Source organism: Asterias rubens, chromosome 17 (genome assembly GCF_902459465.1).
Source record: "Asterias rubens chromosome 17, eAstRub1.3, whole genome shotgun sequence".
Classification (NCBI taxonomy): domain Eukaryota; kingdom Metazoa; phylum Echinodermata; class Asteroidea; order Forcipulatida; family Asteriidae; genus Asterias; species Asterias rubens.
Window position 1 is genome coordinate 4,042,220 of NC_047078.1, and position 13,884 is coordinate 4,056,103.

General features: G+C 40.0%; 1 protein-coding gene across 1 annotated transcript; it reads left to right on the forward strand.

Annotated features, from left to right (window-relative positions):
* Nucleotides 1-11,703, forward strand: LOC117301335 (ankyrin repeat and SAM domain-containing protein 3-like). The gene is made up of 11 exons (XM_033785245.1): nt 1-32; nt 642-888; nt 1,608-1,806; nt 2,570-2,691; nt 3,663-3,744; nt 4,638-4,770; nt 5,277-5,459; nt 6,079-6,775; nt 7,359-7,500; nt 9,804-9,976; nt 10,483-11,703. Exons 2-11 carry the CDS (start codon nt 698-700, stop codon nt 10,967-10,969), a joined length of 2,409 nt encoding a protein of 802 aa, XP_033641136.1. The 5' UTR covers nt 1-32; nt 642-697; the 3' UTR covers nt 10,970-11,703.
* The last annotated feature ends 2,181 nt before the right edge of the window (nt 11,704-13,884 follow it).

Consider the following 13,884-nt stretch of genomic DNA (forward strand, 5'->3'; position numbering starts at 1 on the left):
GCGGCCTCCATCAGTGTTTACGGAAGCTAACGGTTGGTAATGCAAATTTTTGTTTTGTATTGTTAAAATAAAATAACCATTTAGGAAATATCGTTGCATTCACTTACTCCGACAAAACAAAGAGAAAGAGACAGACCAAGCAAGCAATTCAATTGCAATTAATTTAACTACCATTACCAACCAATATGCAATGTTCGATCGATTCGATGGCTGCAAAAATGATGCTGCCTAGAGCAGCCTTGGCTAGCCAGAGACCGCGGGCACGAACGGGGGCAAGTGAACAGTCGGTCCTCCAAGTTCAGAAAAGGGTGCTCAGAAGCCTAGTTTAAATCAGTACACAGAAACTAAGTTGTTGGATTGTAACTGTAGTTTTAAGAATAAAAGACAATCACAATATATCAGAAAGAAAAAATTGTTTTTGCAAATTGTCTGCGTCACGGTCATGCCACCACTTTACCTCCCTTAATTTTGGTCAAATTACACTGACTTATAATTATATTCTTGTTTGTCAAGAAGGGTAAAATATATCTGGTGTCTTTAATAATAGTTCAATAGAAAAAATCTTTATTTCAATTGTTTCTTCCGTTTTGATGAGACTGACTCATTAGACTCTTCTCTTTCTCTTATTCTTACTATACTAGTCTCACTCTCAGGTCTGAACTCTGAAGTCACCATCATCAGTCAGAGTACATTACAGATGATTAAAATGGACTATCCCTACGAGGCTAGTGATGAAGCAAGTGAATCCGAACTGCTGGATAAGAGTCTATCCATGTGGAAAGGATGGAGTACACTGGAGGGTGATCCAAGCTTCAGACCTACCCCTCTGGACCTCCATACAGCTTCATCCATTGGGCTTTACGACTGTGTGAATGCTTACATTGCGGGGTATACTATAAGATCCTTTTTTTTATACCACTTTGGGTCGATTATCGGTAGGCGGTATTAAAGGGAAGGTACACAATTGGTAATTACTCAAAACAAATATCAACTTAAAAACTGACTTGGTAACGAGTAATCATTGGCGAGCTGTTGAACTTACAAAACATTGTGAGAAACGACTCCCTCTGAAGTAGCATAGATTTTGAGATAGAGGTAATTTCTCACTAAAATATTAAAAGACTTCTAGCCAGAAGTCTTTTATTCCTATCTGAAAGCACCTATAGTCGTCAAACAAGGGTGTTTTTTCTCTCATCATTTTCTCGCAACTTCCATGACAAATTTTGCTCAAATTTTCACAGGCTTGTTATTTTATGCTTTTGTTGGGATACACCAAGTGAGAAAACTGGTCTTTGACAATTACCAAAGTACCTTCCCTTTAATTGTAGAGCAGGACAGGTTGAACGGCTTCATTTCATTTTCATTTCACTTTAATCTGGTTGTGAAGCTATTGGATTCTCAGAAAATCAAAACAAAAAAAGGAAGTTTCAGTTTTAAAGTAAAAACATAAATTTTGCTGTGGTGCCCTCTGCCAGCTTCCAATTCAATCTTGCATTTTCCCAAAAGAAGAGTCCCTTTTACGAGACGAAAACTGCTGTGCTCCTTCAAGGGTGAAGTTGAATAAAATCTGTTTTTATCCCATGTTTGTTTTTGTGATTTAATTCTAGTGGAGAAGTGGACATGAACCAGAGGAATCGTGGCTCATGGACGCCCCTCATGTACGCCAGCTACATCGGTCATGACAATATTGTCAACTTGTTGCTGGACGCTGGAGCTAAAGTGGAGTTGCGCAATAACAAGGGTGCCACTGCCCTCATGCTGACATGCAGTTGTGGAAACGAAAGTGTGGCATATTTCCTGGTTCAGGTCTGTCCCAAGAAACTCATTTTAAAGGGTCAATTTTAGTCCCAACTTAGGACTAGTCCTAGGAGATATTAAAAACTTAAGGCTAATCCTAAGTCGAGATAAGACTTAACTCTTTGTGAAATCCGTTCGTGGACACGTTTGGTATTGTAAAAGACTAGTATTCTCGCTTGGTGTATCCCATCAGATTCGAATGTTTTAGTGAGAAATTATCCCAAAAACTTGTTACTAATTCATGGGGGAGTTGTTTCTCACAATGTTTTTTACTATCAAGAACTCTTCGTTGTTCGATTCCAAGTAATTTTGTTTTGCTAATATGTATTTTTAGTAATTACCAAACATGTCCAGTACCTTTAAGCCTCTAATGTAGTTTTTCAAGGATTATTATATATTTCTTGTAAAGAAACCACTGACTTAGTCTTTAAGGTTCTTTTAAAATCTTGAAGGATTATGACTTTCTTTGTTGCACAGCCACGACCCTGTTGGTTTCAAACAAACATTCATAAATACCTAAGACAGTTTATCCATTCTGATTGGTCGAGAGGGCATCACGAGGGGTTGTTTAAACGGATGATATAACACCAGTAAAAAGTGTTGAAACATGGGCGTGACACGCGAGCTTGCACCTGTGCTTATAAGACAGTTTCTTCATTCCTAATGGTCGAGAGCAACCACTAGTTGAAAACCTCTTCACCACACACTGATTTCCTTATTCAAGACTGAGTCCCCACTCTTTGATTCCATTTTTCTTTTCTCCTACATACAGCAAGGTGCTGAGTTAGAGAACAGAGACAGCAAAGGATGGACAGCCCTGTTCTATGCAACGTATGCAGGTCATCAGAAAGTGGTCCAGTTCTTGCTGGATAATGGAGCCAATATCAACACAAGGTGAGACGTGGGATGTTTGGTTTTTGAAAGGGCAAGGGCACCAGAGCATTTTTCCTTTGGTAAAGGCCAATCTATGAGGAAATTGTAAAATTCTACTGCAGCATTTCAAGGGCACCAAGGTGAGACATGGGATGTTTGGTCAGGCCTGTGTGCTTCGTTTGTGAAAGGGCAAGGGCACCAGAGCATTTTTCCCTTGGTAAAGGGCAATCTATGAGGAAATTGTAAAATTCTACTGCAGCATTTCAAGGGCACTAAGGCTATGACCAGGGGCCATGGAGGCAATCGCCTTCGTTGCCTCTGTGAAGTATCAGGCCTGTTTAGGTGATGCCTCTAGCCACCGGGCTAGCCTGATGGTCTAGTGGTCTAGCAATGCAAAGGTCCTGGGTTCAAATCCCACCCAAGTACTTTGCCTTTGATTTTGTTTTCCACAGGAACTTGGTAGAGTACACAGTGCTAAGTACATGGTGTCAGGCAGGGTAAAAACAAGGTATAAGATTCATCTTATAACTTGTTTTATTTTATTTAGTTATTCAAGTTCGCCCCACACAAGGCTAAAAGCTGCTTTCGGTAATTAAGTTATGGAAGAAAATATTTTTAAAATATTTCTGTTTGTTCAAGTGCCTTGAGTACCTGCTGACCTATCTAGCCCTATAGTGGCAGTCTCTTGATTTTGTCAACATCTATGTTCAGGGGTGGATTTCACAAAGGTAGTCCTAACTTAGGACTAGTCCTAGGCAATGCTAAGAGATAGGACTGGTCCTAAGTTAAGACCAGTAACTCATCCTAACTTAGGACTGGTCCTATCTCTTAGCATTGCCTAGGACTAGTCCTAAGTTAGGACTATCTTTGTGAAATCCACCCCTGGATTGCTAGTCAGAAGTCGCAAGCAGAATGGCATAATGGAACTGTATGTGATAAGTCTGCTGCCAACCTATCGTCTCAAAACAAAATTCTTTTCCTTTCATCTTCAGAGAGCCGAGACTTGGATTAACCCCATTCATGATGGCTGCTGCCGAAGGACATGAAATCATCGTCAATTCACTACTGGAACGTGTGAGTGCCTTTCAATTTAAAAGAAGACTTTTGAAAGAGTAAATGGCAGTAGACTTATTTGTGAAAATGTGCGCATGGAAGTGTGCGTGAAAGTGTCGAGCGGTTAAGAGCACCAAATTCAAACTCTGGTGTTTCTGATCAGCAGAGTGTGGGTTCGGATCCCCAACCATGACACTTGTGTCTTTAAGCAAGACACATTACCATTGCTTCGTCCTTCGGATGGGATGTAAAGCCATTGGTCCCATGTGTTGTGTAATGCATGTAAAAGAACCCAGTGCACTTATCGAAAAGTGAAGGGGTTCGCCCCGGTGTTCCTGGCTGTGGCTGCTGTATACGCCATAGCACCTTGTAAACCCTTCTAAGGTGAGCTACATAATTGGGTCTCAGAATTCATCATTGCAATAACCTATCCTTCTGAAAGTTTGTATGTACTCAGCGCCTTGAGTACCTTGTTTGGTTGATTAAATGCGCCATACATAAGACTTTGGTATTACTACATGCCCAGAATGACAAAAACAGTTAAAGTTTACCAAGTATGTCTGCTACAAGCCTACCATCTCATACTCTCCGGTTAGATAAAGCTTCAACCTACGAAAAGAGCCACAAAATATAATAGTAATGTTAAAAGCCTTTTGAGTGGTCATTTGATAATATAGTTGCTTACTGGCCTGTATGCTTCGCTTTTGAAAGGGCAAGGGCACCAGGGCATTGGTAAGGGCACATTATGACCAGGGGGCATGGAAGAAACCGCCTCCTTTGCCTCCGTGAAGTATCAGGCCGGTGCTAATATGAAGGAAAACATTGCTCTACTTCCAGCTAACCTGAACAGATATATTGCCCCTTTTAGCCTTTTGTCACCTATTAGATACATTTTACTATTTTTTCGCCTTCAGGGAGTCGATTTCAACCTGACAAACCAGAACGGGGAAACGGCCCGCTCGCTGGCCCTGATGAATGGACATATGAAGATCATTGGTCTTATTGACAGCTGTGGTATGTCCCCTAGCAGTCTCCGTAGTGAAGCAGGTTAGTCTCTGTCGAGTCCCCACTTGATTGCATTGGTTTCCTGGAATCGTGTGTCCTTAAGCAAGACACTTGTCCTTCGGATGGGACTTAAGGCCGTTGGTCCCATGTGTTGTGTAACACATATAAAAAAAGAACCCAGTGCACTTATCGAAAAGAGAAGGGGTTCGCCTCGGTGTTCCTGGCTGTGGCTGCTGTATGCGCCGTAGCACCTTGTAAACCCTTAATTATAAGGTGCTACATAATTGGGTCTCAGAATTCATCACTGCAATAACCTATCTTTCTGAGAGTTTGTTTATACTCAGCGCGTTGAGTACCTAGTTTGGTAGATACGTGTACTATATAAGACTTCAATATTATTAGGGTTTTCCTCCCATGTCTAAAACTGCAAACTTCTTCTCTGCTTCTCTACAAGGGGTTCTTGGATGGTATAGTGATTAAGTTTACTTTTCTCAGAGTCTTTCAGAGTTACTCATTATTTCAGAGTTCCCTTTTTGTTTCTGACACAGGACTTCATCTGTCCATCGACTTATCCTCTTCTGATGAGAGCTACCAGCGACCCAACCGACCTCACACAAGGTCAGGAAGGTCAAAGGTTAAAGGGCCAAGCATCCGAGATGGTCCAGAGACGTTGGCCAAGCTGTTGAGTGAGCGCAAGGGAGCGAGACAGGGAACCGTTGAACCCAATACTGGTGAGCGATAAGTCCCCAGCAAAATCTTTTTTTTTCTTTTCATATCTCTTCCTGGTTTGATCCTGGATGGGGTGTGTTTTGGCGATCGTAACCAATAACTGTTCGGTTGAATTTGCCATTGGTTAATCACTGGCCAATGACCTTTTTTTACCCCATGGTTACCCAGGCACACTTTCACACCGTTTCCCTAAATCCAAAGGGTTCAGGTTGCACGTTTCAAGAATACTCTTGGGTTTTACCGCTTACCCATACTCCAGAACAAGGCTGGCAATTCCCCCCTGGATATGCCCACTTGCAGGGGCAGACAGGGGGGAAGACCGGGGGTAAAGCGATCATAGTGTAAAAAGGCCAGTCGTTCTTTCCCGGGGGCAACCCTTAGGAATAGAGTAGTCTGTAAAAGAGCTGTAGATTCCTCAGTCCACTCTTCCTCAATTGTCTTTTTGCATTGCTCTAGATTGACATCAGTCGTTGGTTCGAATCCCACCCGAGTAATAAGCTTCTGACTATTTTCACACAACTTGGGAAGTACTGAGTATACAGTGCTCACATACATCGGTGTATATATTGTTTGTTATCCCCGATGCAAATTTAATATCTTTTAATTCTATTATTGTTGCAGCAAGTCCATGGCTCGGCTCCTTCCCGCCCGTCGAGCCAGCCAACGAGGATGACGACCCAGCGTTCTGCCAGACCGGTTATCTCACCATCAAGAGCAGCAACTCAAGCAACAGCAGCAGCGGCGGCGGGGGCTTTGCTGCAGCGCTCGCTCTCAGTCGCGGTGGTAGCCACTCCAGCATCGATGATCCGTCATCCGAAGCGTCCAGCTTCAGTCTTCCGCAGACTCCGAACTCAAATTCCTCAGAGAACGCTGTCTTTGCCGGCGCCCTCAACGACCAGCTTTCGCAGATGATATCGGCAGACCTGAGTCGGAGAGGGTATGGCGTGGACTCCCAGTTTCTACCACAGTCCGGTGGGCTGGCTGCGCAAAATCACGGAATACCGACGTTAAGTGGTTCCCTCAACCTATCCTTGTCAAATTCTGGTCAGGCGCATCCAGCTGCAGCCATTGACCAGTATTCAAACAACGTTGGGTACCATTCCAGTGTACCGCCATTATCTGGTGACCTAACCCAGGATGCACCCCATGACACACCCGGTGATACAAAGCAACACTCGTACCCTCACATTGACCTGGAGCATCTGCTCGAGAGCCTTGGGCTCAGAACTAAGTATTTTCACATTTTTGAGGAGCAGGATGTGGATTTGAGAGTATTCCTGACGCTGACAGACAGTGATTTGAAGGAGGTGGGGATAAAGTGAGTATAAAAAACAGTGTTTTAGTAAAACATTATTGTCTGATAAAATACCTGACAGAGCAGCTTATGGTGGCCAGGCTGTCAAACGCATCAGACTCAGCTCCTTGCCCAATTTGATAGACCTGAAAGGCCGATTGTGTGCTTACTAAGAAACTTCCATTTCAAAGCGCTGCCAACCTGGAAACTGATGTATCTCAACATAATTATGCATAATAAAAAATAAAAATTTGAAAATTTGAGCTCAATTGGTCGTCGAAGTTGCAAGATAATAAACAAAAAAAATTTAAACACCTTTGCACATGAAGTTGTGTGCTTTCAGATGGTTGATTTCGGGACCTCAAATTCTAAATCTGAGGTCTCGAAATCAAATTCGCAGAAAATTACTATGTTACTTCAGAGGGAGCCATTTCTCACAATGTTTTATACTACCAACCTCTCCCAATAACTCGTTACCAAGTAAGGTTTTATGCAAATAATTATTTTGAGAAATTACTAAAAGTGTCCACTGCATTTAAGTCAATCCACTCTAGCTGCTAGTAGAAGCTAAACAGTTTTGAACATTTATCTTTGTTATTGACCACAGATTGATGGGACCACGACGGAAAATGACAAACGCTATCGCCAGATGGCACAGTCAGGCAAGACCGTTTTCTGATAATCTAGAGCAAGTCTACGCTGATAGAGTGGAGACAGCAATGCAAGAAATGGCCATTCAGTTGCAGGAGGTAAGTCAAGTCATCCTAAATACCCCAGGCCTTGAAATAACCAACGGCATCCACAGCAATTAGCCTTTTTAGATATGGCGGACAGTGTGCACTGTTTGGTTTGGGTAAACACAGACAAGTTTACCCCAACGTAATTAGTGTTGTGGTATTGTGTCCACCATACCTCAACATGGCTCATTGCCGTGTTTGTGCCATATGCGTTTGCTGTTGTGCCCTTAGCAAAGTTCTATTACAAATTGAAATTTCCCTCATAAAAGTTCCCCTTCTGAGAGAAAATATGCTGTGCTCTTTCAAGAACGAAACTCGAGGCCTGATATTCTGTTTGGTAATCTGTAAATAACTGTTTAAATTGTGTGATGGTATTGAAACAAATTTATGACTTGGCATTTGAAGTGTCTAAAATGCTTACGAACCAAGTTTAAGTATGATCTCTGGACACCAACTATAGAAGGCTCTGTCACTGTAATTGCTAAACTGTAAAGAGGTATTGTGTGAATGTATTGGAATTGATTTTTCCATCGGTTACTGCTCAGAAAGTGTATTGACAAATCTTCCAGTCATTTTGTTTACTTACTTTGCATATAAAACCAATTTTGTTTAAAGCCATTATACACTTTCAGAACAGAAAAAAAAAAAAGTTGACAGATTTACCTACAGGGTTTACAGAAGGTACTGGTGAAAAACTTCTCTTGAAATATTATTCCATGAAATGCTTTACTTTTTGAGAAAACATTAAAACAATTATCAATTGTCGATATTTAGAGAATTTTTTACGTATTTATTTTAAACACATGTCATGACAGGGCGAAACGTGCTGAAACAAGGGTGGGTTTTCCCATTATTTTCTCCCGACTCCGATGACCGGTTGAGCCTAAATTTTCAGAGGTTTCTTATTTTAAGTTGTGGTACACGAAGTGTGGGCCTTTGGACAATACTGTTTACCGAAAGTGTCCAATGGCTTTAAGATAAGCTCCTAAATTGTAATTTTTGTTGAAAATTGTTTCTTTGATTGTTATCATTAGTCTTTTTTTTTCATTTTGTTACTTGATTTCCAATTGTCTTCTTTCCTCTCTGCAGCTTGGACAAGATTGATTTGGTTGAATTTTATTTGAATTATTATTATTGTAATTCTTAATTATGTTATCTTCTTTGTGGGAAATGCTGACAATGAATCTGATCTATTTCTCTGTGGAGTATCGAAGTAGCACTTCAAATGAGATTGATCTTATCTTAAATGCTTGTTCAACTCATTTTGCTTCTGGGCCCAATTTCATAGAGCCTGCTACGCACAAACAAATTGCTTAGCATGAAATTTTTGCCTTCATAAAAACAGGATTACCAGCCAAATTCCCACATGATTTTCTTTTTCAGGATAAGCAAACAACAGCTGAATACCAGTAACAAGCAATATGCAACAAACGGAAATTTGGGTGGTAATCCTGTTTTTATCAAGGAAGAAACGTCATGCTAAGCAAATTTTCCGAGCTTAGCAGCTCTTTAAAATTGGGCCGTGTTCTTGTAAAATGATTTGTGGTCCAGTACAAGATGCTTGAGCTACACAAGCCCTGCAGTCTTGCGGTATTTCTCCTAAATTTAGTCCAATCAAGTAAAAATGTGTGTTATGTGCGGGAATGCATACCTCAGGGTAGTAGTAGTTTTTTTTTTTACTGACCCACGTAGCCGTTGCTGGTTTTTGGTTGTACATTTTATTCATCCCCGTTTATTTATTTATCGTTGTATTGGCCCTTTTAAGATGATTAGATTCTTTGTGTTTCGGTTCATTTTGTATTTATTTAGGTGTACTATGTTTGCTTTCGTGCTCATTTTTTTCATAATTATTATGTGCATTCTTTTTTTATTGTGTTTGCCTTTTTAAGACGTTCAGATTCTTTGTGTTTCTGTTCATTTTGTGTTTTCTTATAATTAATGTGGTTTTTTTTCTTGCTTATTAATATTTTTTTTAAATCATTATTTTGTGCATTAATTTATTTATTGTACATTTTGCGTTGTTTTGGTTAAATCAATAATAATAATTATAGTAATTATAATATGATTCCCTTTGAAAACACTTGTATGTCGGAGAAGGGTCAAATCCAGCTATATTCCAATCAAGTATACTTTTTTGTTTGTTGATGAACACAATGGTTAAGAAGGGGGGAGACAAAGGCCTAGGTACTGCGTGTAGGATTTTTAGATATTCTACTGTAAGGCTATTAGAGTTTTGTTTAAAACACTTGCATCTTGGAGATAGGTCAAATCCAGCTAAAGTCTAATCGAGATACCTTTTTGTTTTTCTTATGAAGGCAATTGTTAAGAAGGGAGAGGCAGAGGCCCAGGTCATGCAGGAGAAGGAGCTAAGGAGTGTGGTTGAAGGATGCCTCGTGGAGGACCGGAAGACGTACCAACAACTCCTTAGTCTGGTGTCTGATGCCAGGAAACTCTGCCATAATATGAGGCAGCTGTATGATAGCGTCAGGTCAGTTAGAATCAAGTTGCGGCGTTTCTTAGGTTGGGTGATAGATGAGTCAATTCTCCATAAATCGTTATAAATAATTTGGCCTATAAATCATTATAATGATGAGAAAAACACATCTATGACCGTTGAAAAAGTGTCACATTGATAAGATTGATAAAAATGAATGTTCACAGATTTGCACACAACTTTCATGATTAACATCTCAGGCCAAGATGCACAAAATACGACCATCTGGTACTCGGGCACCAAACGGTCATCAATAATCTTGTGCACCCGCATATGAAACAATTTTGCTATATTTTACAACACTTCAGAAATGGCGAGCCTAGAGGACACATGTCTATTTCAATAATCGCTATCTGAGATATTTGCCATAAATGAGTATAAAAGGATAATTACTCAGTCTTTATACAGTCCATTATGCCATAGACCCCTTGTCAGTCTTAAATGTCCATTTAAGACCTTGCCATCACCATTTATTCCCTTAACTCCATTTTCACTTCCAGGTCCTGCCAAAGTGAGTTAATCCGAAGGCTCCAGTCCAGTCCACTCTTCATGCCCAAAGACGTCAGATTCGACAATCTCTCCCAGCAGTTCTCCTCCCAACTCCAATTGGACCTTTCCCAGGGTAGACCCGTCGACAACGCTTCCCTGCCTCCCCAACCCGACGAGAACCCTCTAGTCAGTGCCATCACCTCCAGCCTGATTACCGGTGACACGCTGAAGGGCACCAGCCAACAAACCAACCAATCAGCAGGCTTCACGAGCAGTGGTGGGATCTCATTGGGCGGTTCAGGGTCTCATCTGCATTTACAGGGTGGAGAGGGCGAGGAATTCGTTAAGATGACAATGAAAGACCTACTGGGCATGCTCAGTCAGTGCTCGCATCAGCTCGGGCGGGCTGTTGCCATGGCAACAAACAATATGGACCAATTGATCGACGGCCAGACGGTTACTTTCTCACCTAACTCGAGTGGGAATTCATTGCCTTAATCATTACCAACTCTCATCTTTCATCTAGAAACTGCAAGGTTTCAAACGGCCGTCTCACTACTCTTTTACTTCACATTCATAATGCCCTTCAAATAGCCTAATAAGTTTTGGAAAATCTGTTTAAAAAAATCTAGCGTAAATTAGTATTTTTGTCACGTCATCAGGTTCCATTTTGTGAAGGGTCGGAATGACATTGACACTCAACGTTCTTCTTACGCGCATATGCTTATAATTATTGTACATTGAGAAAATTAGCGCTAGCATAAGCTTGCATGACTCCCGTATGTTTAAACATTTCTAACCATGTTTATATCGCATGTTTAAACACGGCCACGTGATCTCCTCTCGACAAATCAGAATGGGTACACCATCCCATGTACTTATAAATACATTATTGTTATTGTGAGGCTGAAAGTTCTTTGGGGTCAAAAGAAAATTTGTAAAGTAAAATGAATTGTGTAATTTTTGTGCATAGGTAACATTTGTATTTTTTATACATGCAGCTTCAATTTTTGTACCAAAATGTATTCATATTTTTTTTTACAGCTAGACAAATTGGCTTATATATTTATAGTGTTGTCGTATTTGAAAATTACTGAAATACTGCTACAAACAGTTGTACACCCACCCTCTACTATGGCACGTTTGTCAATGCACAAAGTTATTCATAAAAAAAGCAGTACAGAATGTTTAAAGGCAGTGGACACTATTGGTAATTACTCAAAATAATTGTTAGCATAAAAACTTACTTTGTAATGAGTAATGGGGAGCTGTTGATAGTACATAACATTGTGAGAAACGGCTCCCTCTGAAGTAATTTTCCACGAATTTGATTTTGAGACCTCAGAATTTGATTTTGAGGTCTCAAAATCAACCATGAAAGCACACAACTTCGTGTGACAAGGGTGTTTTTTCTTGTTGAGATACACAAAGTGACAAGACTAGTATTCGACAATTACCACTAGTGTCCAGTGTCTTTAACAGGAAAGTTATTTAATAAATTTTTAATTTGTATCCGGGGATAAAGAATATCATTCGGTTGTGTTTCATACAACCTTTGCAATTCTAGAGCAGTGTCTTCCAACTAGACCACCAAGATTACACAGTAACTAGTGATTCTTACAAAAAGTGATTCTTACAACAAGAGACAATCAAGAAGAAAATTTTGATTCCATTTTACAATTGTTCATTTTTAGATGTTAATTTGAAAAAGTTAAAATTTTGGGATTTGTACCAAACTATCTCATATCATATAATACATGAGTTTGACTCGGGTAATAAAAAAAAAATCTGCTGAAAATAAACCTATTACTATCTCCTATATATCATTTCAAGTAATGCTCGTCGGACACTACCACCCAAAAATAATGGGAAAAAAATGATAAGGGCGGTTTGGTTGGTTTAGGGTGGTGTCTTGGCTTTGCCTTCCACCTCTGGGACCCCGGTTCGAATCCCACCAGGGGCACTATGTGGATTGGGTTTTCAGTCCCTACCTGACTGCAAGGGTTTTCCCTTGAATAGTTTTCTTTGTTTTTCCTCACACATCTGAAACTTCTTTAGTGTTTTCTCTTCAGTTGGTTCTTGGCTAGTACAGTGATTAAAGACGCTGGACACTATTGGTAATTTTCAAAGACCAGTCTTCTCACTTGGTGTATCTCGAAAACTACGTCACTTCAGAGGGAGCCGTTTCTCACAATGTTTTATACTATCAACCTCTCCCCATTACTCGTTACCAAGTGAGGTTTTATGCTGATAATTATTTTGAGTAATTACCATAGTCCTAAGTTAGGACGAGTAACTCGTCCTAACTCGAGATAAGACTAGTCTTAACTCTTTGTGGAATCCACCCCAAGCCAATATGTAATTTTTAAATAAATCGATCACTTATAGACTGATAACCAAAACTTAGGGCCTATCTAACATTGTATGTGCCACATCTTCCTTCTGTCGTGCTTCAGGCTGTCCCTTTCCCCCGGGGTTTCCCCCTGTAGGCCTACTTCCATTGTTTTACGCATACGGCTCCTAATCCAAAAGTTGATACTTCTGAGAACTCCTATAAAGAAATTATTATCGCTTTCGGAAATCAAGACACAAACTGTTATCAAATATGGTGTGAAACTGTTTGATGGTGCACTTTAGTTTATATGATCTTTTTGCAAATTTTGTTCCCGTTTTTCTTTAGACTCACTAGTCTAATTTCTTAGTGAATTCAGAAGCTTATAATTCTGAGAAGTACTCATAGTCAAATCGCAAACGGAAATCACAAATATTTAACCAATCTGGTGTGGAACTGTAATCCAATGCACCTACTTTTTAGTTCAGCTGATACTTTTGCCCAAGTTTTCATATTTTCATAACAGACGGGTTAGTTTTACTTTGGACCAGCAAGATTCAATGAGACAATTGCTGTGTCCCGAAACCAATGCGTCTCTACCCTCCATCATGATTCAAGGAATCCTACTGATAAAACTTATACAGGTAGTGGTTTCATTATTCTTATTCCATCAGAAATGTCGGACATGCTTTAGATTCGTGTTAAAGGCAGTGGACACTATTGGTAATTACTCAAAATAGTTATCATCATAAAACCTTTCTTGATTACCAGTAATGGGGAGAGGTTGATAGTATAAAACATTGTGAGAAACAGCTCCCTCGGAAGTGACGTAGTTTTCGAGAAAGAAGTAATTTTCCACAAATTTGATTTCGAGACCTCAAGTTTAGAATTTGAGGTCTCGAAATCTTTCATTATTATCTCGCAACTTCGACGACCGATTGAGCTAAAATTTTCACAGGTTTGTTATTTTATGCATATGTTGAGGTACACCAACTGTGAAGACTAGTCTTTGACAATTACCAATAGTGTCCACTGCCTTTAAAGGCAGTGGACACTATTGGTAATTACTCAAAATAGTTAC